The sequence below is a fragment of the Myripristis murdjan genome, chromosome 22 (genome assembly GCF_902150065.1).
Source record: "Myripristis murdjan chromosome 22, fMyrMur1.1, whole genome shotgun sequence".
Lineage (NCBI taxonomy): Eukaryota > Metazoa > Chordata > Actinopteri > Holocentriformes > Holocentridae > Myripristis > Myripristis murdjan.
This window is the reverse complement of record NC_044001.1, coordinates 3,100,665-3,122,797: the sequence shown is the minus strand read 5'-3', so window position 1 is coordinate 3,122,797 and position 22,133 is coordinate 3,100,665. Positions and strand designations below refer to the sequence as shown.

Genomic DNA, 22,133 nt, shown 5'->3' with positions numbered 1-22,133 from the left:
ACACTGATGTTGTTTCTTAAAGTCAACATGGTGTTATGTTTTCAGGACATCACCGGACCTCTGTCCAAAAGTGTGTATCTTACATAGCATCTGCTAGTTTACCCTTTTATTATAATAATAATAATAATTATTATTATTATTGTTTTTTGTTGATTTTATTATTTTTGTTTATTATTATTATTATTATTATCATTATTTTTGTTGATTTTATTATTTATTATTATTATTATTATTATATTTTATTTATTTATTATTAGGTTTTTTTTTCTTCTGTACGACAGTTCTACCATGTGCTCTGTTAGGAAATCTGACTTGACTTGAATGCGCGAAAACCTCTAACCATTCAGTTTATTTGCTGAACCAATCAGTTAATTAATCGATTATTCATTTGACAGAAAATTAATTGACATTTTAATAGTTTTATTCACGTATCAGTTAAAAAAAAAAAAAAAAAAAAAACATCGTCTGAGTCCAGTTTTATTAGGATGCAAAGATCTTTATGAAATGAATACTTTTTTTTCTTTTTTTTTTTTTGCTGTTGGTCACGCTAAGGAAAACATCTGAAAACATCACTTTAGACTGTGATCACTTCCCACACGCTTTACGCTCGTATTGATTAGTGATTAATGGAAACTGACGGATTAATAACTCATAGATTAATAGACTGCAGCACGACTGTAAATACACACCCTGCCCACTCACCGAGCCAGCAGTGTGGGCTGTGTGTCTTCAATTCTGCTGACTGCTGGAGTGCACGTGCACACAGACACACACACACATGCACACGCACGCGCGCACACACACACACGCACACAGCAGGTTGAATGGGCTGCTGATTAGTCTGAGGTCGTTTAGCGAGTTCTGCTTTCCCCACATTTCTGTTAAATTAAGAGCTGAGAGCAGCCCGGCTGTTATGACTCACCTGAGTTCACACACACACACACACACACACACACACACATACACACATATACATTCACACACTCACGCACACTCAACACTTGATATGGTTTATTTGCATCTATTAAATTTGAATTTACATAATATTGTCTCTGCTTGACTACTTATTACTGCAGGGATATGTACACACACACAGGCACACCCACACCCACACACACACACACACACACACACAGGCATACAGGCACACCCACATACGGGCTGTAGTTGTGCTGTGCTGCTGCAAGGTCATTCACACTGCAGTATGTGTGCCTGTGTGTGTGTGTGTGTGTGTGTGTGTGTGTGTGTGTGTGTGTGTGTCCATTCGTCCCCAAGGCCAGAACAGACATTACAGCCCTAATTAGAGGCTCAGTCTCCATATGTGCTGGTCTGAGATCAGCTGTATCAACAGCAGTATAAACTCCTGGCTCATTAGCACTTAAAGCTTCATGAATATTGTTTTTAAAATTATTTTTGTTGAAGTCTCTGTTCCTGGAACAGCCGGGACAGATGTGCCCCTGAGCAAGGCATTCTCTGGGTGTAGAAACTTGCTCCATTTAAAATCACACGTTCATCATTCATCAGTCATTTTATCTTTTCATTGTTGATATAAAACTTTCAAATTAATGACAAATCACGTGCAAATCGATGCCTTCAAATCGCTCCTTTTGTCTGAACAGCAGCCAATTTATTTTTATTTTAATTTTGATTTTGTAATAAGTCCCACACAAAGCTGGAACTGGTAAAACTTCCTGCTTTTGTTCCCAGAAAAGGGAGTCAAACTCTCTGTCACGGTTTCTGTCGGTGTCTCCTTTTCAATTCAGAATCAAAATCAGAATCAGAAATACTTTATTGATCCTTGAGGGGAAACTGGGTCAGTTGCAGTTGCTCAAATTCTGAAGAGAACGGTTAAATTACAAAAAAAAAAAGAAATAAAGATATAAAATATGCGCAAAAATAAGTATGTGCATTAAGTCTAAATATGGGCATTAATAAATAAGAAATTGAGCATATGTAAAAAAGTACATCTGTACACACCGTATATACAGGGATATTGCACTGTTGAATATTAATAATAATTAATTAACAATTAGCTGTTGTTTTTTAAACTTGTTTTAGGTGATATTTGTGTCATTGTTGTGTTGTGATGTTTTATTCAGCGACACCAAAGTCAAACGTTGTGCCTCGGCTGGACGTGAAAGTCGTATTTTTCCTCTTAACACACTTTCACTTGCCGCTTTATGCTGTTTTTGATTTCTTTTCTTTTTTCTTTTAAAGCATTTTCTGAGTTTCTGTCTCATCTTTTATGTCCTTTACACTCCCTCAACTTTACGCCTTTCGTGAAAAGTGTTTCTGTTGCCTCATGAATGGAGTGCGGTGTTATGTTTTTACTGAAAATGTGTGTGTTTCTCGCAGGGCTGACAACAGAGGGCCTGTATCGAGTCAGCGGGAACAAGACGGACCAGGACAACATCCAGAAACAGTTTGATCAAGGTAACACACACACACACACACACACACTCACACACACACACATTTCAGCAGCACACCATCATAAATATAAACTCTGCTACCTGGAAACTTGAAAACGCAGCTCTGGCGTAACTCGATATTGAAAGCCAGACCGGTGTTTCCAATTATTTCCACACATCGTGATTCTAAATTACTCCGCTGCCGACTTAAATCTTTCAGTTTAGGGACTCGCGAGCGGCTCCGCAAACATGTTACCAATCGAAAACTGACTTTGTGTGATGTGTGTAATAAATATAACTTTTTTTTTCTCATCCACGGGCCGCAGCAGACGAATGAATCCAATATTCAGCGGGCACTGTAAGCACTTTTAAACAGAAAAATATGTGTTTTTGGAGCAGGAAAGCAGCTCCAGATGACGGCTGGTTACCTGCCAAAGTGGCTGTTAGGATAAATAAACTCAGCGGCGTTGGTTCGGTCGGTCGGTTGGCGGCTGCTTGTAATTCTGCAGCCGGGTGATAAAACAGCGAGAAGAGGACCGAGATGAGACGTTTAATAAGCCCCTCCGTTTATTTTTTGCAGCCTTGCATGCATAAATTATTGATTCTGTCTTTTTTTCCACCCGTTCTCCCCCTTCTCTTACTGTGTTTTATCAGTTTTTTATCACTTTGTTTTACCACTGTGCAAATTACAAAAAGAACCATGAATCTCATTAAATACTAATAACTCCCTGAATAGGCTGAATATGAAGAGTTTTGCTGCAGCAGGAAGATATGAACCGCTTGGAAAAAACAACACGTACGCTTATAAAAATGATTCAGGGTGCAAAATGAAGGCAGATGGCGGTTGGTTTTTTTAATAAGAACAGGTAAGTTAAGGGAAAAATCCCCTCGAAAACACTTTAACTCCGTTAATCCACCTCGCTTAACACAGCTACCGGCCATGTACTTTGCATTTCTGGGTTGTTTTCTTTCTCATTTGTTGAGGGTTTTTTTTTAATTTTATTTTTATTTTTATTTTTTGTGTGTGTGTGTTTGTTTGTCTTTCCTGCTGCTTACTTCCAGCAGGAAGTAACTTGAGGGAAACAAGAAAAGGAAGCAGAAGTGAACAGAATGGGGATGAGAGTTGATGGTTATTATGCAGATGAAACGTCAGTCTAACAGCCAATCGCAAAGCTCTACCATGGCTGGCACAGCTAACATACTAAGTTATAATATTGTGCTATAATAAAAAATATATATACTGTATGTAGGAGATGTAGGGGCGGGGGGTCTTCAGGGGGAAATAAAAGGTCAGCAGTAGAAGCTAAATTTAAGAGGTAAACATCATCCGGAAGCTGGGAACCTGAAGATTAATTTGAGATGCAGCTCAGCTTTGTTTGTGAAGTTATTACAGTGATAAATCTGTAATAAACACTGTGTTTTGGTTAATTTTTTTTTATTTATTTAGAGTGTATAAGGGGTAGACCATTATGATTCAAGCATGTGATGGGCATTCCCAAGTTCAGTTATGTGTCATAAGTTGTTGCAACAATTTTTATGTTATGGTACAAAATTTAACCATTTTTGACCACTGGAGAATCTATATCTCACTCTCTAGTTTGTGTGTGTAAAGTTTGATGAGGCTGTGATTCTCCTAGAGGTCACTAGAGGTCATTTTCTACAGCGACGTCCAGTGTGACAAAAGTCTCTGCCTGCAGTGAAATGGCTGCTATGGGGGCCAACATCATCACACAGGAATCAAATGTGGCTCATTGAATCCACAAGAGTCTCAGCTTTCCAGTCAAAGCAACTGATGCAGCTCCAAGACTGTTTAGGCCCCAGTCTGCACACACACACCATTTTACAACAGGCCACAAGAACACATGTGGACTGCAGGCTTTGGGGCCCAAACTGCATGGGATTAGCAGAAGGTGGGCGTGTCTGCAAAGGGGAGAGAACCCATTTTCATTCACACAGCTGGAGGTCAGAGGTCAAAAATCAATCGTTTCCTTTGTTTGTTTAGTTGGCCGGGAGGTAAGGGGTTAATATTGATTTTATTTGTATTTCGGGGCCACACTGATGTAAGGTGCTTGTGAGATAAGTCAAATCCATAGTCATTTCTTTTGTAATATTAGTTTATATTAGATTTTTAGAAAGCCGTGGAGGAGAAAACTAGATGATCTGTATCCCATAAATGTTTAAAAAAAAAGAGGAGGATTTGAATTTGGCCTTTGTTGAATGTTATAAACCGACGCACCAAAATTATGGAATTCCCCTCCCAAGGCTATAAGAGATGCAGGCTCTGTTATTATCATTATTATTTTTTTTTTGTTTTGTTTTTGTTTAAACCACAATTGAAAACTTATTTCCTTTATTTTATTCTCTTCTACTGTGTTGTTACACACTTTATCGTTTTTATGCCTTTCTTTGATTTACATTTTTATGTCTTCCTTTGTTTCTTCGTATTTTACTGTTTCTGTATTTTAATTTGTTTTATCTCCGTCTTTTATGTATCTTATTGACATTTGTTTTACTGCCTCTACTCTTGTTTCAGTTTTATCACGCAGCATTTGCAGCATTTTACACTCTTGTTTTCTCACTTTATTTTAATGCACTTTGAGCTGCAGTCTGTATGAAAGGTGCCTATATAAAGTATAATTATCATTACTGTTATTATTATTATTATTATTATTATAGGATGCTCCTCCAGAGTGCAGTGGAGCATCGAGACATTTTGGGGTTTGAATATTGAGAATCGACTCTTATTGTTTTCTCTTCACCGTCTGCATGGGAAAGGCATCATGGGAAATGCAGGAAACGGCTGACGGAGGTCGGAGCAGATGCGAGGCGGAGTGGGAGGATCCTCAGCGATTTTGACCGAATGGATCCTGGAGATTTTAGCGATATTGATCAGTGGCATTGATTTTGTTAATAAATGCGATCAGACTGCAGGGTTTTGCTCATAAACTCCTCGTATGATCCATAAACCGAGCGGCCGGGGTCAAACAGGTCACGGCGCTTTTTCCCCCAAGAATTTAATTATTGTGTTTTTCTCCCAGGAGACGCCCTGCTCTGCTGCTCCTCCTCCTCCTTCCTCCTCTCCTCGTTTCCTCTCCTCGTTTCCTCTCCTCTCATCTCACCATCCTCCTGCTCCTCTTTCTCTCCTTTTCTCTGCTAATCTCCCCATCCCATCACTGCTCCTGCTTGCTCCTCTTCTCTCCACTTCTTTTCCCTCTCCGTTTCTCCTCCTGCCCTCTCCTCCTCCTTCATCTTTTCTCCTTGTCTATCCTCTCTTTCTCTTCCGTCTCCTCTCTTTTGTCCCTCGTTTTGTTTCTCCTCTCCTCTGTCCTTGCCTGATACTTCCTCCTTTTTTCCTACCTCACGCCCCTCATCTCTCCTCCCTTGCTCCCTCGTTTTCTCTCCTCCCTGCTCCTCTTCTCTTTTATCCACATCTCGTCCTTCTTTTTTCTGCTTATCTCCATCTAACGACTGTTTTATCTCATGCCTCCTCTCTGTTCCTCTGTTTCTCTCTCCTTTTACAGCATCCTGTCCTCGCTCACTTTTTCTCTCCTCCTCTCCGTTTTCTATTCTCACTTCATCTCTTGTCTTTCTCTCCATCCTCCATCGCTGCTTGTTCCCATGGGCCTTGAAAATCCTTGAGGGTTTGTGGTTCCTGAAGCAAAACAGACAAAATTAGGCCTTTAAAGCTTTTGAAAATAAATGCATGGCCTTGAATGCCTTTTTTTTTTTTTCTCTCGTTCATTAGAAAAGCGCCGAATTCGTCAGGCTGCCTCAGCACTTTACATCCTGCTACAAGTGTTGATACAGCAGCAGTTTCATTTCTTTAATTAAAAGATTTTCTTCCACTTCTTACCAGTGTCATTTCAGTCCAAACAAAAAGTCATCGAGAAGGTTGTGAATTTGATAATCAAGTGAGAGGGAGAACTTTTTAATTTTTCTCTCCTCCTCCTCCTCCTCCTCCTGGTCTTCTGGTCATCGTCGTGTGCTACGGCGGCGTTTCTTCCTGTTTCCTCTTAAACCGAGCTGCTAACGGATCGATTTCTAAACCTGTTTTTCCTGGGCTAATAGTGGAGCTGATGCCGGTTTGATCAGTGTGTAAAATGGGAAGCCGCAGAAAAGGTGGATTAATCCCAGCGGCTGTGATGTCCTGCAGACTGAGCCGATGTCGCCGACGTTTGTTCTGCACAAAGCAAAGGAAAGATGCACCGGCGTTTTCCTCCCAGAGACTCAAACCGGCCCGGGACGGCTGGAGCCGACCGACCCGCCGAGCTCCTCCCTGCTCCTGAGCAGGATAAATGAAAATAGATGAAGAGTAACGTGATGCTCATGTAGGACGGTGTGCCGCGTTTCGCTGGATAACGTGGCGAAAGAGGACAGAGATTCCCTCCGTTTTAATTCGATTTGCACAGATGCACATTTGAGTTCATGAGGCGTTTTAGTTCAGTTCCGAAAAACTCCTCCTTGTTCAAAATTATTGTGCCTTTTCCAGGATGTTTTTTTTTTTCTTCTTCGGTTGCAGATATCGTAATGCATCATAGCTGATATTCTTACAATATCAGTACAGTGATATCATTGTTTTCGCGGGTAAAATGGCGTCATAGTGCCATCGTATCGCCCACCGCCACATGTGAAACAGGTTCAAAAATGGGTCATATCTTGTGCATTCAATATCAAACTCTCTCTCCCCCTCTCTCTCTCTCTCTCTCTCTCTCTCTCAGATCACAGTATAGACTTCGTGGTGATGGACGTGGCGGTGAACGCCGTCGCCGGAGCGCTGAAGGCTTTCTTCGCCGACCTGCCCGACCCGCTGATCCCGTACAGCCTGCACCCCGAGCTGGTGGAGGCCGCAAGTAAGACACACACACACACACACACACACACACGCACACACACACTGTCAACTTCCTGCCTGTTGTAGCTGACATCCTCAGTGCAGGAAAAGTTTAAATAGGTTACACACACACACATACACACACATACATACACATGCATGCTCTGTCACATCATACACTCTTAAGAGGCTTTTTCCAGCCCCAGGATACCTGCTCACTGTCATACATCTGCTGTGTGTGTGTGTGTGTGTGTGTGTGTGTGTGTGTGTGTGTGTGTTGTATATTTGTGATGCTGAGTTCTAAACCCACCAGGCTGACGACAGCAGATTAATAAGCTAAAAATACCGCACAAACACACACACTTTTATGAGTTTCTGAGAGGCAGAGAGCAAAATGAAGATAGAGCGAGGAGCAGAGAGAGATAAAGAATGACTCTCTCTCTCTTTCTTCTCTCCCTCTCTCTCTCTCTCTCTCTCTCTCTCCCTCGTCAGTTATTAATCACCTGTCAGTCAAACATCGTGGGCGGGGCTTTGGGTTTCCTGTTGATGGAGTTTGTTGACACCTCGTTAAAAATATTCTGCCTCAGGAGCCCGTTATGTGCAAAAGGTTTAAGTGAATTCAGACAAGAAGGAAACGTCACCGCGAGGGTAGAATCTCACCGATCAGGTCGCTGGTTTCCACGGTAACCGAGCCTCTCGTAACGCCACCTAACGTGATGTCGCTAACTTATGCGCTGTCCTGCATAACAGTGGGTGAACTGTCCCTTTAAGTTGTTTTCCAAAAACAAAAGCTGGCTGGAGAGAAATAAATTAAAGTGTTAGGACCATAAATTTGCGACTTTATAATTTCAGAATTTTCAAGTTTTCGTCTCATAAATTTAACACTTTGATCTCAGAGAATATCTGATTTTTTTCTCAGAAATTTACCACCTAAATCCCAGAATTTCCAAGTTTTTTCTTGTGAATTTTGCAACTTTATAATTTCAGAATTTCAGAGTTTATTTCTCGCACAGTTTTTCTCGCCCGGCTCTGTATTTCTTTATTTCCTCCCTACAATATAATCCTATAAAGTTATAAAGTTACATAAGTTTTTTTTTTTCTACATCTTACTTGATGCTGCCAGACTCTGTGGGATTTCTAATCCGCCTGAGGAGCTGCTGTGTATGTTTCCTTTAAAATCGTCCAAAACAAATGAACTTCCTGCTTGAATGAGACTTTCCTAAAGCCTAAATTTTTTGTACTTCCTACGAGGCAGTGCCGCTTAAACAGGAAGCCTCCCCTGCTGTTCAGGACAGAAAAGCTGCGTCTGGATCAGCCATGGAGAGGATCTCCGCTAAGACGAAAATGCAGGAGATTATTATTACGTAAATCCAGTAATCTGATTGGTCGGCGGTGCCCCAGCTGTGCCGATAATTGAACCATATTTGAATTATCGCTCATTATTTCGCTCTTAATGGCAAACAGCAGGGGCCAAATATATAAAGTCTGTGTTTTTATGCATTTTATATGTGATGTATGTGACTTTATAGGAAGGTTAGGATGTATTTTAGTACACATGCACTAATACAGCTTCATATAAAAGCCATAGTGCCATAATAAATGTGTACTAGAGGATTTTGAAAAGGTGTTTTCACGTTCTGCATCATGTAAAATGTAAGAAAATAGAAGAAAAAAGATTTAATGAGGGAGACGGGGCTTTATTTGCATGTGTGCAAACATTTTTCTCACTTAAGTCGCCTGCCATTACTCATGTCAGTATTTCATTTCTCCTGTGAAAACTTAATTTCACGTGCAAAGCAACAACGTGCAGGTGAAAACTCAGTTTCACATGAAAAAATTGGAATTTTAATTTAATGTGTTCATGTCCAAAAAGCATGTGAGCTTTTCTTTTTTTTTTTTGGTCGGGGTCATCTCATCTTATTACTTTTTCACACATGTGTACATGGCGGATTCTTCTCAGCTGCTGTGTTCTCATATTTTACAGATTTTCATCAGTTGTTTTTGCTCCAGTTCCTCCCGTCTGAGCTCAGGACGTTCCGTATTTTCTCAGATTGAATCGTCGTCTCGTTCACGCGTCAGGCTCTGCCGTTGAGTCTGTCATCCGTCGATGTTTTCTGCTGTGTCCTTGTCTAATTTTTATCCACATTATCTATATTTCATCCTTGTGTTTGCTGCAGCGGCGGCCTGATTTCCTGACAGGATCATTAAAGTTTCATCTGATCCGATCCTAACGGCAAACTCTTGAGTTTCACTGCTGCATTGTGGGTAACCGCTTTGAAGCGCAGACAGCAGCAGACTGATATATCATAAAAGAGGATTACGGCGTTACATTGGCCCGGTGGTAAAAGGTTTCTCTCTGATATTACGACCAGACGGCGGGGTGTGACACTGTGGATTAGTGACCTTTGACCTCTTATGGCCATTAGAGGGTCAAAGTCTCCCGCTGCTGCCTTGTTAAGATGATTTATAGCCGCCGGGTGGATAAATCTGTGTGTATGCAGCCATAAATTTTGTATGCGTCTAAAAATACACCAGGCTTCCCACTGGAGCTGGAATTTCTGGAATATCCTGGAATTTAGAGCCGTGTCTCCCGAACTGGGAAGCTCAGAAACCAGAAACTGTGAATCTTAAAAGCCTTTGTTTCATTCAAATCGTCAATAACGGACTGATTAATTCCCAGGGGAATATCAGGGAATATCAGGGAATTTCCAAATTTACAGGAACACAGCAGGATGCGTTTTCCGACTGTGTCTGGCACATTTGTTGCACATTAGTCGGTGGTTTTTCCTCTCAGCTGGAGCCGAAACCCGACTGGAAAACAACACAACAACATCAGGAAGGACAAATTTTTTTTTTGTTTGTTTCGTTTTTTTGTCGTCAAAACACAACAATTTAGTCCTCTAAAATCCTGGAGTTTGACAGCAGGAGCAGAATTTACATTTTCAAATAAAACATCAGTGATGTTACAGAATTTAACCCCAGGAAACCCACAAGCCCATCGACAAGCTTTTATTTTGAAATGTCGCTTTTTCAAAAATATTATTAAAGAAAAAAATTCTACTTGGGCAGATGAAAATGCAATTACTTAGACGAAAAATATTCTAAAAATATTCTTAAAATAATTTGAAAAATTACTCCTTGCCGTTATCAACTAAAAAGCCAACAAAAAAGCAAGCAGTTTTTTAAATTGATGATTTATTTTAGTTTTTAGGCGATTAAAGCCTTAAAGATCCATATCCAGAAGAAGTAAACAGGTGTTTTAAACCTGAGGGATTTTTTTTCAAATTTCCAGTCTGCTGACAGTGATAATAATTCAGGTAATTTCACAATAAGAGCTCCTCTGTTAAACTTGGAAACTTTCAAACGTAATTTTCATTGCACTGCACCTTTAAATCGTTCATGCTCTCAGCCCGTTCTGCTCTAAGTCTGTATGTTAATGTCGTAGCCGCTTTGTCAGCTGCTGAAATCTTATTAAATCCATACGACTGTACACAAATCTGCTATTTATTTATTTATTCGCTCTCATAAAACACTTGTTTGGTTTGAGCAGTGTTGAGCAACAGCTGATGTTGGCCGGCGTGTTTTCTCCTCTAGGCTCAGAGCTTGCATGCTTGTGTGTGTGTGTGTGTGCATGTGTGTGTGTGTGTGTGTGTGTGCGTGTGGACAGTGTGGGAGTTGCTCTTGGCAGCATCACAGCCTTTTGTTTTCCAGAGAGTATAATTTCCGTTCCCAGGAGGAAGAGATGGAGAGAGAGAGCGTGTGTGTAAACTGCCTCCTGTGTTTTCTTTCCCCCTGCGTGCTTGTGTGTGTGTGTGTGTGTGTGTGTGTGTGTCAGAAATCGTGGACTACATGGAGCGTCTGCAGGTGCTGAGGGAGATCGTGAACAAGTTTCCTCCTGTCAACTACCTGGTCTTCAAATACATCATCACACACCTCAACAGGTGAGACACACACCCCGCAAGCTCATGCACACACACGCACACACACTCTAAGCTCAGATATCATATGCACACGCACACACACTCCACAGCCAAGTGTATGCGTGTGTGTGTGTGTGTGTGCAAGAGATAAATCCGGCTAAACGCTCCGACATGCAAATGAAAGTGTGGATGTGACAGTGAGGGGAGAGGAGGGATGAAGCGACCAGTCGGTAAACCAGTCTGCACAGAGAGGTGGGAGGAAGCCGCCTCGCTGTAACCAGGCAGATTACGGCGACACATCCGCCGTGCAAATTCCTCCTCCTCGCTAAATAGTTCCCAGTTTGCCGTTCTCATGGTGGAGGGGAAGCTTGCTAATCGCTGTGAACATGCAAACAGCTGCAGCGACAGCAGCTCCCATCCATGCAGACTGTAAATTAAGAAAACGGAGTTCACGAGATCTGAGACCAAAAACCGAAATTACAGAGACGACTGTCGGTGCTTTCATGAGATTTGAACACACAACAGTAATGTGGATGTGATGACCAAGCGGGAAAATAATAAGACGCCTACAACAGTCTAATAAGTTCAGAAAACTGCCTCCTCTTTGCTGTGATGCGGCCTTTAAAACCCGGAAAAGACAAACTTGCGTCATATCACCGTATTAAAACATCCAGAGCCCCAGATCAGATCATCATATCCATCACAGATGCACCGATAGCGTTTTTTAAACTTTGAACTGGCTCTTGTGGCTCGTTTGCAGGAGGCCCTCCGTCTAAGCGCCTCCTGTCCTCTCCATCTTTTCCCAGCTTCGTTTCCCAGCTAGCCTTCACGTTCAAGCTGCGAATGCGTGCTCCCTCTCTCTCCTGCGCTGCTTACGACATTTAAAAATCGGAAATATACTGTACTGTAGGTCTGTTTCATGTTTTAAATCTTGCTGTTATTATCTGAAAACACATATTTTCAAAATCCCCTGATATATTTGTGATTTATTCTCATATTTTTCTATTTTCAAATTTCTCTCATGTACCCCCTGTAGTACCTCTGTTTATCACTAGGGGCACACGTACCCCCAGTTGAGAAATGCAGCCTTATATCAATATCATGTCAATATAATATCTGTATAAAGCCCAGCTTCAAGTCGTACCGAGCACTAGCCTCCATCAAGTCGATGATTCAAGTCATTTATCACTTCTTTCCTTTGACTTTCTTCTGTTTTTTTTTTGTTTTTTTTTTAAGACAGTGTGTGTTTCAACACCATAATAAAGCAGATCAGATGTAGCCTGTTTGTGTTACAGTGTTGCCATAGTGATAAGGTGGCGTTGCTGCTTAATGATTTAATCGTTTACATTCTTCTCAGGTTTTTCAGTTTTAAGAGCTTCCTGAAACCAAAAGTGGACCATAATTCACATTTTATAGATTTTAGCACTCTGTTGCATTTAATTATGGCCGAGTATGATTGCTTTCATTACTGTTAACATGGTCTGTCAACTTTGAAACTAGTGCAAATGCTCCTTTAATTGACGTAACGATGTAAAATAAAGTAGTAAATTAATCAATCAATCAACAAATAGCAGAATCATCAATACTGAACGGCTGAATCTGATTTCACTGAGGGGATTCTGAGTCGAGTACCGTCTTATCGTCCTTTTTCCCTTTATCGTCGCTGCCGTCCCATCACAAATCAAAACGCCCACTTCCTGCCTGCCGCCGCTGTTAGAAACTGTGCTGTTACCGTGGCAACAAATCATCTTCCCATGTGTCGCAGCCCAGGTCGCGATCGGCACCGTTTTGCGTGACAGCACCATCCAGCATTCGTCCAATCAGATTCAGCCGAGCGGATTGATGAGGGCTGATCTGCTGAGTTTGACGCCTGGAAACAGGAGGCGTGTCTCTCCGGCGCGACGCGGCAGCGGGTTCAAACAAACGCGGCTCGTCTGAAGCTCTGCCGCCTTTCATGTGACGAGCGGAGAAAGTTTGCTTGGCGCTGAAACGACTTGTGTTTCTGACTGTAATGAAAGGCCTGAAATATGTTTTGAGGGAAACTGTGCTCCAGATGGCAGAGTTGATCCTTAAAGCCTGGGAAAACAGCCGTGTAGTTTGTCAGTGTGACAGCACGGTTTGTGAATTACTGTTGTGTTTGACGCGGAGTGATGTGTGGATGTTGTTTTTCTGGCTGAAACGAATTAGTCGACTCAAAATAACATCATTAAATCTTTTCTGCTCCTGCGTTTTCCCCGCGCCGAGTGAGCAGACTTCACGACAGCCGACTCTCACCTGTTAATATGACGAGATAAGCTTTATATTATTAATCAGTCGTGTCTCTTTACAGCCTCCGTCTTATCTCTTCACAGCACTTGTAGTTTGACGGATGAAATATTAATGAATCATGTCTGTATCTTTCCCTCAGCGAACACTTGTGTGAAGAGAATTGTCTCACATTGTTAATTCTCCAAAAACATTATATTGTATTATTATTTATTACTATACATCTTTATATTTGACATCAAAATCCTTTCAAGTTTTCCTTCTTTGAAAATATGTTTTTAGCCGTGACTTGGTGGCGCACCCGTCGCCACATAAAACGTCCAACCAGCGCTGATTTTGAATCTTTGAAATAAAGATTTTTCAACCTCTGAACACTTTTGATCTTCAGAAATACAGCAAATTATGGAAGGAAGACATCAAATTAAAATGTCGTTGCCTCATTAATTTAACTCAACGATTTTTTAATTAAATTTAAAACACCTTTAATTAATATTTTAATTGATCATTTTCAGGTAATTTTTCTTTTCTGGTAATTATCTTGTATTTTCCCTCCAGTGTTCTGATAATTTTTTTGCCAATTTGCTAATTGCCTTTTTCATGACATTTTATATTGTAATAATAATGATGATAATAATAACACAATTTTTATTATTTAGTTATTGTGATGATTATTATTATTGTTGTTTAAAAGTTTAACGGGAGTGCTGTGCTAGTTTCTCTTTTTAATGATTAATCACATCGAGGAGCCTCATTGTGAACTGAGCGTATTGAGTTTTATTTTCTAGTTGTGTTTTTCCTGACGTCTCTGAGAGAAATCAGGTGAATCTGCTTCGGGTTCAGAGGTTTAACCGTCTCCTCGCCGTGTTTCCTCCTCAGGGTGAGCCAGCAGAGCAAGACCACGCTGATGACGGCCGACAACCTGTCCATCTGCTTCTGGCCGACGCTGATGCGGCCCGACTTCGAGAACAAGGACACGCTGTCGACCACCAAGCTGAACCAGGCCGTCATCGAGTCCTTCATCCTGCAGAGCGACTACTTCTTCTACGGCGGCGAGGTGGCCGAGAGCTCCAGCAGCGAGGGGACGCCGCCGCCGCACTGCCACAACATGGTGGAGGCTCTGCTGCCGCTGCAGCTGCCGCCGCCCCTGCAGCCGCAGCAGATCCAGCACACCCTGCAGCCCGACCCGCTCTTATAGGACGGCGAGCGAGAGGGACACCGGAACGCCGCCCAGATCTCGGTCTTCACTACGGGACGTCGCTCGGAGGTCCTGATCTGTTCTGCGAAACCTGGTTGGCTGGTAAAAACAATAAAACTGAACCTGGACGGTGAATTTTGTGGAAACCTTGTGGCTTGAACATCAACCTGGCTCACTGTCGGATTCGCCGCCGAGTGACATCATCGAATTGACTCAAACGTGGCAGACAAGTTTTAGGGAGCGATGTCTTGCTCAAAGACATGTGGGCAGTTAACAGGATCAAACCTGCGACCTTTTGGATCTCAGGCAGCCTCTGTCTCCACCAGGCCGCCCTGCCGCCGCCCAGCCAGAGAATTATTAATTGAAACCCCCTCCCTCCGCCCCCGCCCCGCCCCGCCCCCCCCATCCTGTCGGTGTGAGATTGACTGATGGCTGTGAGAATAAATCCTGGATTAGAGAATTACAATCGATGCCACTTTCCTGAATCAGTTTGGATTTGCGTTGACAAACGAGCCGTCTCACGCGGACGCAGACGGCCGGCGAGCGGCGGTTTGGATCAGATCGGATTCGATTCACGTTTCTGGCGCACGCATGGAAACACTAATCGCTCAGCAGGGGATTCTGGGACGTGGGCGGGGCTCAGAGAGTTCATAAAGTAGCCTCCTCTCCTGTCCCAATGGAATAGCACACTGGGGTAAAGCAAACCCCAATAACCCCCCCCACCACCACCACTACAATGCGCAACAGGCCCCGCCCTCCTGCTTCAGGCCCCACCCCTCCTGTCTCAGGCCCCGCCCCCTGCCCCCTCTGCTGCTCCCGGCCAGGAGAGAAGTGCAACGTCACCATGACTGCAACGCCCCCTGACTGACTGTTTAACCGACTGATTAGCTGGTTTACTGACTAACTCGTTAGCTGATTGGCTGGCTGATCCACTGACCTGTCAGCTGATTGGTCAGTCGTTTCAAAGACCCTCATTAAATACTTAAATACGTTTTTCCTGCTCAATTTTTATGCATTTCCTGTTGAAGCAGGACGTTTGGGGGTGGGACATAACCTGTGGAGCTATCACTCAAAAGCATAAACCAATCGGAGACCACTTTTATTCGACCGGTGGGGGGGTGGGCGGGACTTCAAAAATCTGAAGGTTTTCATTGGTTGAAATTTTCCTTTTACACCTCCCGGTGCAGTATGAGGTCACCGCTCGTTTCCAGGAAGCGAAAGCAGCGGGAGTTGATTGGATGGGGACTTGAACGACTGACTCGTGATCTGATTGGTTAGCGGGGTCATAACCAGCTCGTTAGCCATCTGTCTGATTGACCAATCAGGTGACAGGATGGCTTAATGACTGAATGGACTCGTCAGCACAGAAAACCGTTTCTTCCTCCCGCGCCGCCCTTCGACCCCTGACCTCTGACCTGCCGGTGACCTCGCCGCGAGGAGGGGGCGGGGCCAGAGCCTTTCTTCCAGCCGCGCCCGCAGCAGAGACGTCGAGGCGGGCGGACACAGCACGGATTTGCTAACTCGACACCACGCAAACACAAAAAGGAACAAAAATATATTTATACTAGCGAGTTATTTTTCAGGGGGGGGAGGGGGGCGTCGCTCTTCTTATAAATAAGAAATGACTGTTGAATAGAGAAAAAAAAAATAAAATGAAATAACGCCCCCGACACGTCAAGTCAACGTGAACTTTGAACTCGATGCACGATTTGTTTCCGAGCTCCCGCGCGCCAATTCATTTCTGTGTTTTCTTTCAGTTTGCTTAGTTTATTTTTTTATCATTTTTTTTCTTTGTTTGTTTTCTTTTTCTCTGCAATCTTTTTTTTTTTTTAATGAGTCAGATTTTTACCTGGGGTGTGTGTTCGTGCGTGTGTGTGTGTGTGTGTCTGTACTTGTGCGTGAGCCGATCTGTGGTCTCTACTCTGTGTTCCCGCCTTCTCCGGAGACGAAGTGGGAGGAAAAGGAATTTAAAAAGTGAAAAATGACGAACTCGACGCGAAGAGGCGAAATCCGATTCGACGACTGCAAACTGTCTCTTTCTCCTTTTCCTGATGCAATTACTGACCCTATGAAAATTCCCCCCACCGATGATGATGATGATGATGATGGCACATTTGCGAGGAAACCACTACACTGCAATGCATCCTGGGTATCCGTCTCGGTGGAGGCGGAGGCGGCGGCGGCGGCGCGTCCCGCAGCTCCTGCACCTTTACAGAAGACGCTTCCTGACATTTTTTCCCCTCCTTTTTGTTTTTTTTTTAATTGTTTTTCTTCTTCTGTTTGTTTGTTGGAACTAAACTTTGCATGTCTCTGTTTTGCCGCTTAGTGACACACACACAGAAAAAAAAAACAAACTGTAAAGGAGAAAAAAAAAAAAAAAAACAAAGACTTTGAAATACTTAATGAGCTCGAGGCGAGCCGCCCTCGTTCACATCTCTAACTTTGGTTAAGGGGAACATTTGCAAATTTCCTCCATTTGTTTCTTCTTTTTTTTTTTTTTTTTTTTTTTTTTTATTTGTTTCCGTCATGCCAGATGTCAACTCTTAATATCATATTTTTGGTTATATGTCGAATAGTTTCCCTAAATAGAGGAAAGAAGTATATATAAGTATATATATATAAATTTATCAGCAGCTGACGTTGCTGATTTAGCGAAATGCCGCTGGGTACTGGACTGTATAATCCTGTCAAAAGCTATAATCATATTTCTTTGTGGTTCTGATGGTGTAACTGAAACCATTTTTTTTTTCTAAATGGGGGAGGGTGGGTTGAAGTTAAAGTCTGGAGGATTTAATTTCCTCCTTGGCCCGTCTGGGGAAAAAAATAAAATAAAATAAAATAAAAAAATAAAACCCTCATTGCTTCCTTTGGCACTTTGAGAAGGAACAATTGTGGTGGAACTGGTTTCGTCTGAGTTTACACAAGAATCACAAATCTGGTTTTGGTCACATTTCACTCCAGCCGTGAAAAAGGAAAAAGGCTCTGGTCTGTGTGTGTGTGTGTGTGTGTGTGCATGGTTGCACTGTCAAAAACTCATAAACTCACACAAATCAGAGACTCCCTCGTTAAATACAAATGATTCAGCTTTATCAGAAAACGTTTTAACCCCGTCTCGACTGGATTTCTTGATCAAATCTGAGTCGAAAAAAAAACTCCTCTTGTGTAAACTCGGCTGTGGAAAGCCAAACAAAGTGAAGTGTGTGTGTGTGTGTGTGAGTGAGTGTGTGTGTGTGTAAATCCACGTTTCAGGGCTGCAGTCCTGATGCTGAGACGGTGAATGTGGTTCAGTTTCGGGGTTCAGCCACCAGCCAGTGAGACCGTTGTGTTTTTTATTTTTTATTTGAAAGAGACACAGTGTCGGTTTGACTGAGGAAGCAAAACGGGCCGATAGAAATGTTTTTTTTTTTTTCTTCTTCTTGTGAGACTGTCGACGCTGCGGCTCCGTCCCATTCCAGAAATTAGCCTCCCGTGTCCTCGCTCGCTCTTTTGGCCGTCTTTCGGACGCTTTCGTCTCCCGCTTCGGGTTTCCACCTTTTTTCAGCGTTTTGTGTCGTCGGGAAATCAAAGCCCTGAGATATCGAGAAGAAAAATCAACATCTTTGGTGTTTTAGCTCAACGTGAACCGAGTGTTTTTCAGGACGAGCTCGTCCTGCAAACTGAACCTGTGCTTTATTTTCTCTGTGGAACCGCAAAGATCACAAGATTTTAAAAAATACCTCGTCTTAAAATAAATCAAGAGCTCCACTCTGTGTCGTACAAAGAGTGGAGCTCTTAAAAATTAAATGATAAAAGTAGCTGATAAATGATTTTTTAAAAAAAGTTTTAAGTAATCAGAACTGTTGAATTTGTTCCAAAGTTATTACTCATTTTGATTGGAGGAACTTGATTTAAATTGTTGATTGAAATAAAAATTAAAGTATTTAAACAAGTTTGAACTTAAGAACAAAGTCACCAGCTCAGTCCTACTTTTAGCAGTTGTTTTTTTTTTTTTTTTGTCATTTATCAGCTGTTTATCATTTAATGTTGGTGAACGCCTCCCTCCGTATTCTAGTGGAGGTGTGTAGTTTTTTTGTGGGGATTAGAGAGGAATCAAGGTCACTTTGAAGGAGACTGATATCAGCAAATGGAACGGAGCCAGCGACCCGGTCTGCTTCATAATTTTAGATCAGAACGAGAGAGGAAGGTTGCGGTGAAGGGAGTGAACATCCAGATTGGAACGCAGCCAAAAGGCCAAACGTTAGATCACGGTGAATCTGGGACAAGGGCGCCGCGAAGGAGGCAGATGTCCGGAACGGAACGGAGCCCGCGGGCCGAGCGCGGCCGAGTGGTTTCAGATGAGATTCGACTGAGAGGGAAAGTGTGTGTGTGTGAGGAAGTGGATTATTATCCTGAATGGAACGTGGCCAAACGTCCGTTCAGGGGGCACGCGGAAGGGCGCGAACGTCTGGAATGGAACGGAGCCAAAAAGCCCGTTTTAGCCTCGGATCCTCGAGGACAAGAGAACGTCGAAGGGAGCGAATTGCTGGAATGGAACGGAGCGAGTTTCCGGGTTTGGGGTTCGGGGAACTTTTGGGAGGGGGAGGGGGGATTTAGGGGGGTGTTGGGGGGGTTCAGCAGCTGCTAGATGATTAAAAAAGACTAAGCTTTTTTTTTTTTCTTCCTGTAGTTTTCCATCAATCCAAACTGTTTTTATCATTCTGTTCATACGACCTGCTCTCATCCAGTCACTCCGGTGTACAAACCACCCGCTCAGATTTTAACGTCATCCGCTGTGTATTATAGTAAATAAAAATGATTTTGACAAATGAAAAACTCTAAACAAGTTTTTTTTTTCTTCTCCATAATGTTTCCAAATAAAGTTTCTTTTTTCCAAGCTGGTGTGAGCCGCTGTGTGTTTAAAAAAAAATACATATATATATATATATATATATATATATATATATATATATATATACATATATATATATATATATAGTTTTTGATATAGCAGTGGTAGTAGGATAAGTCTGATGTCACTGGACCTTTACAGAAAAGAAGATTGACGACAATAAATAAAAAATTATTTCCTCTCTATCAAATACCTGATTGATTGGATAATTACCGTCACATGACCAGAGGAACTTAAAGTGGTACTTAATAATCATTTTATAGTTACTGTATTTTACTTTATGGTGTTTTTATAATATAGTATTCCTATTTAGACTCATCATGTGGCTGTGTGTTGACTCTTTAGGCTTTTGGCTTTTTTTTTTAAATCCCCACTAATATCACCATAATATTCCTCTAGTGAGTTTGTTATATCTGTTATATTTTGAGAAACTATCACTGCAGTATCTCTGCAGGGTCAGTACTGTGTATACTTCAGTAAGAAGTGAGTTTAAAGTGCTCTTGTCGTACTTTGTGGTGTCTTTTAAATGATATATGACCACATCACCATAATTAATAGCCACATGAAGGCTTAAAATGCATTGTGCTTATTTTTTTATTATTATTATTATTTTAATCCCCTATAGTATAACTCTATTCTGTAATAATACCATTAAATGTATATTTTTCTAAAATATTTCTATAATATCCCTGTAATATTTCCTGTGAGATCACTTGAGGTGTTTTTCCTGATGAGCCCTGCTGTTCAGAGCCTCTGCCGACGCCCCTGGCAGAGCTTTGAAGGTAAAGTGCGCCATCAAGTGGTGAGATACTGAACTACAACGTAAACTGTAGGAGTCACAGCATCACTGCTCTCCCAGCGCTGTGATTGGCTCCCCGATAACTCTCACCTGCGCTCTCACACCGGAGGAAAGTGCTTCGGTTCATTTCCAAAACGTTCCTGCAGACACAAGAGTCACACAGGCACAGGTAACAAAAAAAATTAAAATCATGTTTCTGTCCCTGTCGGACCGCCCCCTCCACTTTTTCAAAAGACAGTTTTGGTCCCCTGCAGTTTTTACTGTCCAAACACAATGTTACGCTATATTAAATGGAGACAGGTCATCACTGGCACCCAGCGGAAAACGGACGCTTAAGCTGAAGCCTGTTTCCCTTTAGACCGCTCACAAGCTCTTCGATTGGCTCTGCCTTTTCTTGCTAATGTGTGATTGGCCGTCCCCGCTGTCACTCCATCTGGTTGGAAACAGCGCCTGGACTTGCTCACCGGTGGGAAAAAAAAAAAAAAAAAAAAAAAGCGTTGCTCATCACCGGTGTTTAGCTCGTTGGCCAGAGGCCTGTCCCATGCAGCTGGATTTGGCTTAGTAAGGTCACTTCAGGGTTAACTCTGCTGGGTTTTCTGTACCATAAAGGTGGTTTACTTTTTATCCGGGTACGTTGCCATGGTAACATACGCTGAACACCTCACCTGCTCCGGAGCTGGTTAAGTTCAGGATAAGAGCTCAGCAGGTAGTAAAGCCCCACCTACTGACCAATCAGCTCTCTGAGAAAATGGCCTGCCCATTTGATTAGAACCCAGAGGATCTTGTTGCACAACTTGTGCACCTTTTTTTCCAAGTTAGACTGAGTATTTTCCCTTTCTTCTTCTTCTTTTATAAATTAATACATTTTATTTAGACTTCTTATTTTAATTCTGTTTTTTTTTTTTTTTTTTTTTTTTTTTCAAGTTTGAAGAGAAGAAGAAGAAGGAATTCTTTGGGTTTTTGTTTTTTTTACTCATGACTCTACACTGCAACCAAAACTTGATCTTGTAGACTGATGTAGTGATTTAAAAAAAAATATTATTGAAAATAAATGAGGGGAATTTAATTCAGAGGGTTAAATAAAAGTCTAATAAAATACACACCAGCCTCTGGGCTCCTTTAGGTTTCCATTAGTTTGCTCATATTTAGTATTTAGGGTGTCTGCCGTGAAAAGTCCACATGAGAGTTGGTGCCAAATGTTTTACAGTCTTTAAGTGACAGTGAATTAATATTTCAACCAGCAGAATAAACACGAGGCATCAGATGCTTTATAAAATGAAATATCAAAATCAGTTGAATCAAAGTGACGATTCTGACGAAACTCAAACTGAGGTTAGACCTCCAGCGAGGGTCGCCCCCCACTGTTAGAGAGGGCCAGTTCCTCTGCAGGAGTGTACGGCTGAGTGGGAGACACATTCATTTATTGAACACACAAATGTTACTCTCGTCAGATCTACTCGTGCCGTCATTGCAGCAAACTCTGCCCTTTTTATGTGAGCGCGCACAGATCTAGATTGGAAAAGCCTGGGTTCAGTTAGCAAGTTGATAACCGGCTTCATGGGACCGAAAATCAGGATTGCGGATGTCTGGTTAAGTGAAGCCAGATAACTAAGAGAAACCCCGGGGATGTTAATCCAGCTTTATGGTACAGGCCCCAGGTGTGCATGAGGAGGCAGGTGAGGGAGATGAGACAATGAGCCCGCCACACCCAGCCTACAAACAAGGAAGACTGACCGACAAACAAAACACAAGGGGAGGGGAAAACAGAGGAAAACACACTGACAGAGACAGGAGGGAGGCGGCACCTAACATTAGAGAACCTCA

General features: G+C 42.2%; 1 protein-coding gene and 1 pseudogene across 2 annotated transcripts in view; both read left to right on the top strand.

Annotated features, from left to right (window-relative positions):
• arhgap5 (Rho GTPase activating protein 5) overlaps window positions 1–17,774 on the top strand; it is a 58,253-nt gene extending 40,479 nt beyond the window's left edge. For both annotated transcript variants that reach the window (XM_030044090.1, XM_030044089.1), the window contains exons 4-7: window positions 2,356–2,433; window positions 7,130–7,261; window positions 11,078–11,183; window positions 14,304–17,774. In XM_030044090.1, coding sequence (XP_029899950.1) covers window positions 2,356–2,433; window positions 7,130–7,261; window positions 11,078–11,183; window positions 14,304–14,622 — 635 coding nt within the window. In that variant the 3' untranslated portion in view covers window positions 14,623–17,774. The remainder of the gene's footprint in view (window positions 1–2,355; window positions 2,434–7,129; window positions 7,262–11,077; window positions 11,184–14,303) is intronic.
• The window catches only part of LOC115353980 (tripartite motif-containing protein 35-like), a 993,629-nt pseudogene that overhangs the window by 139,054 nt on the left and 832,442 nt on the right, over window positions 1–22,133 (top strand).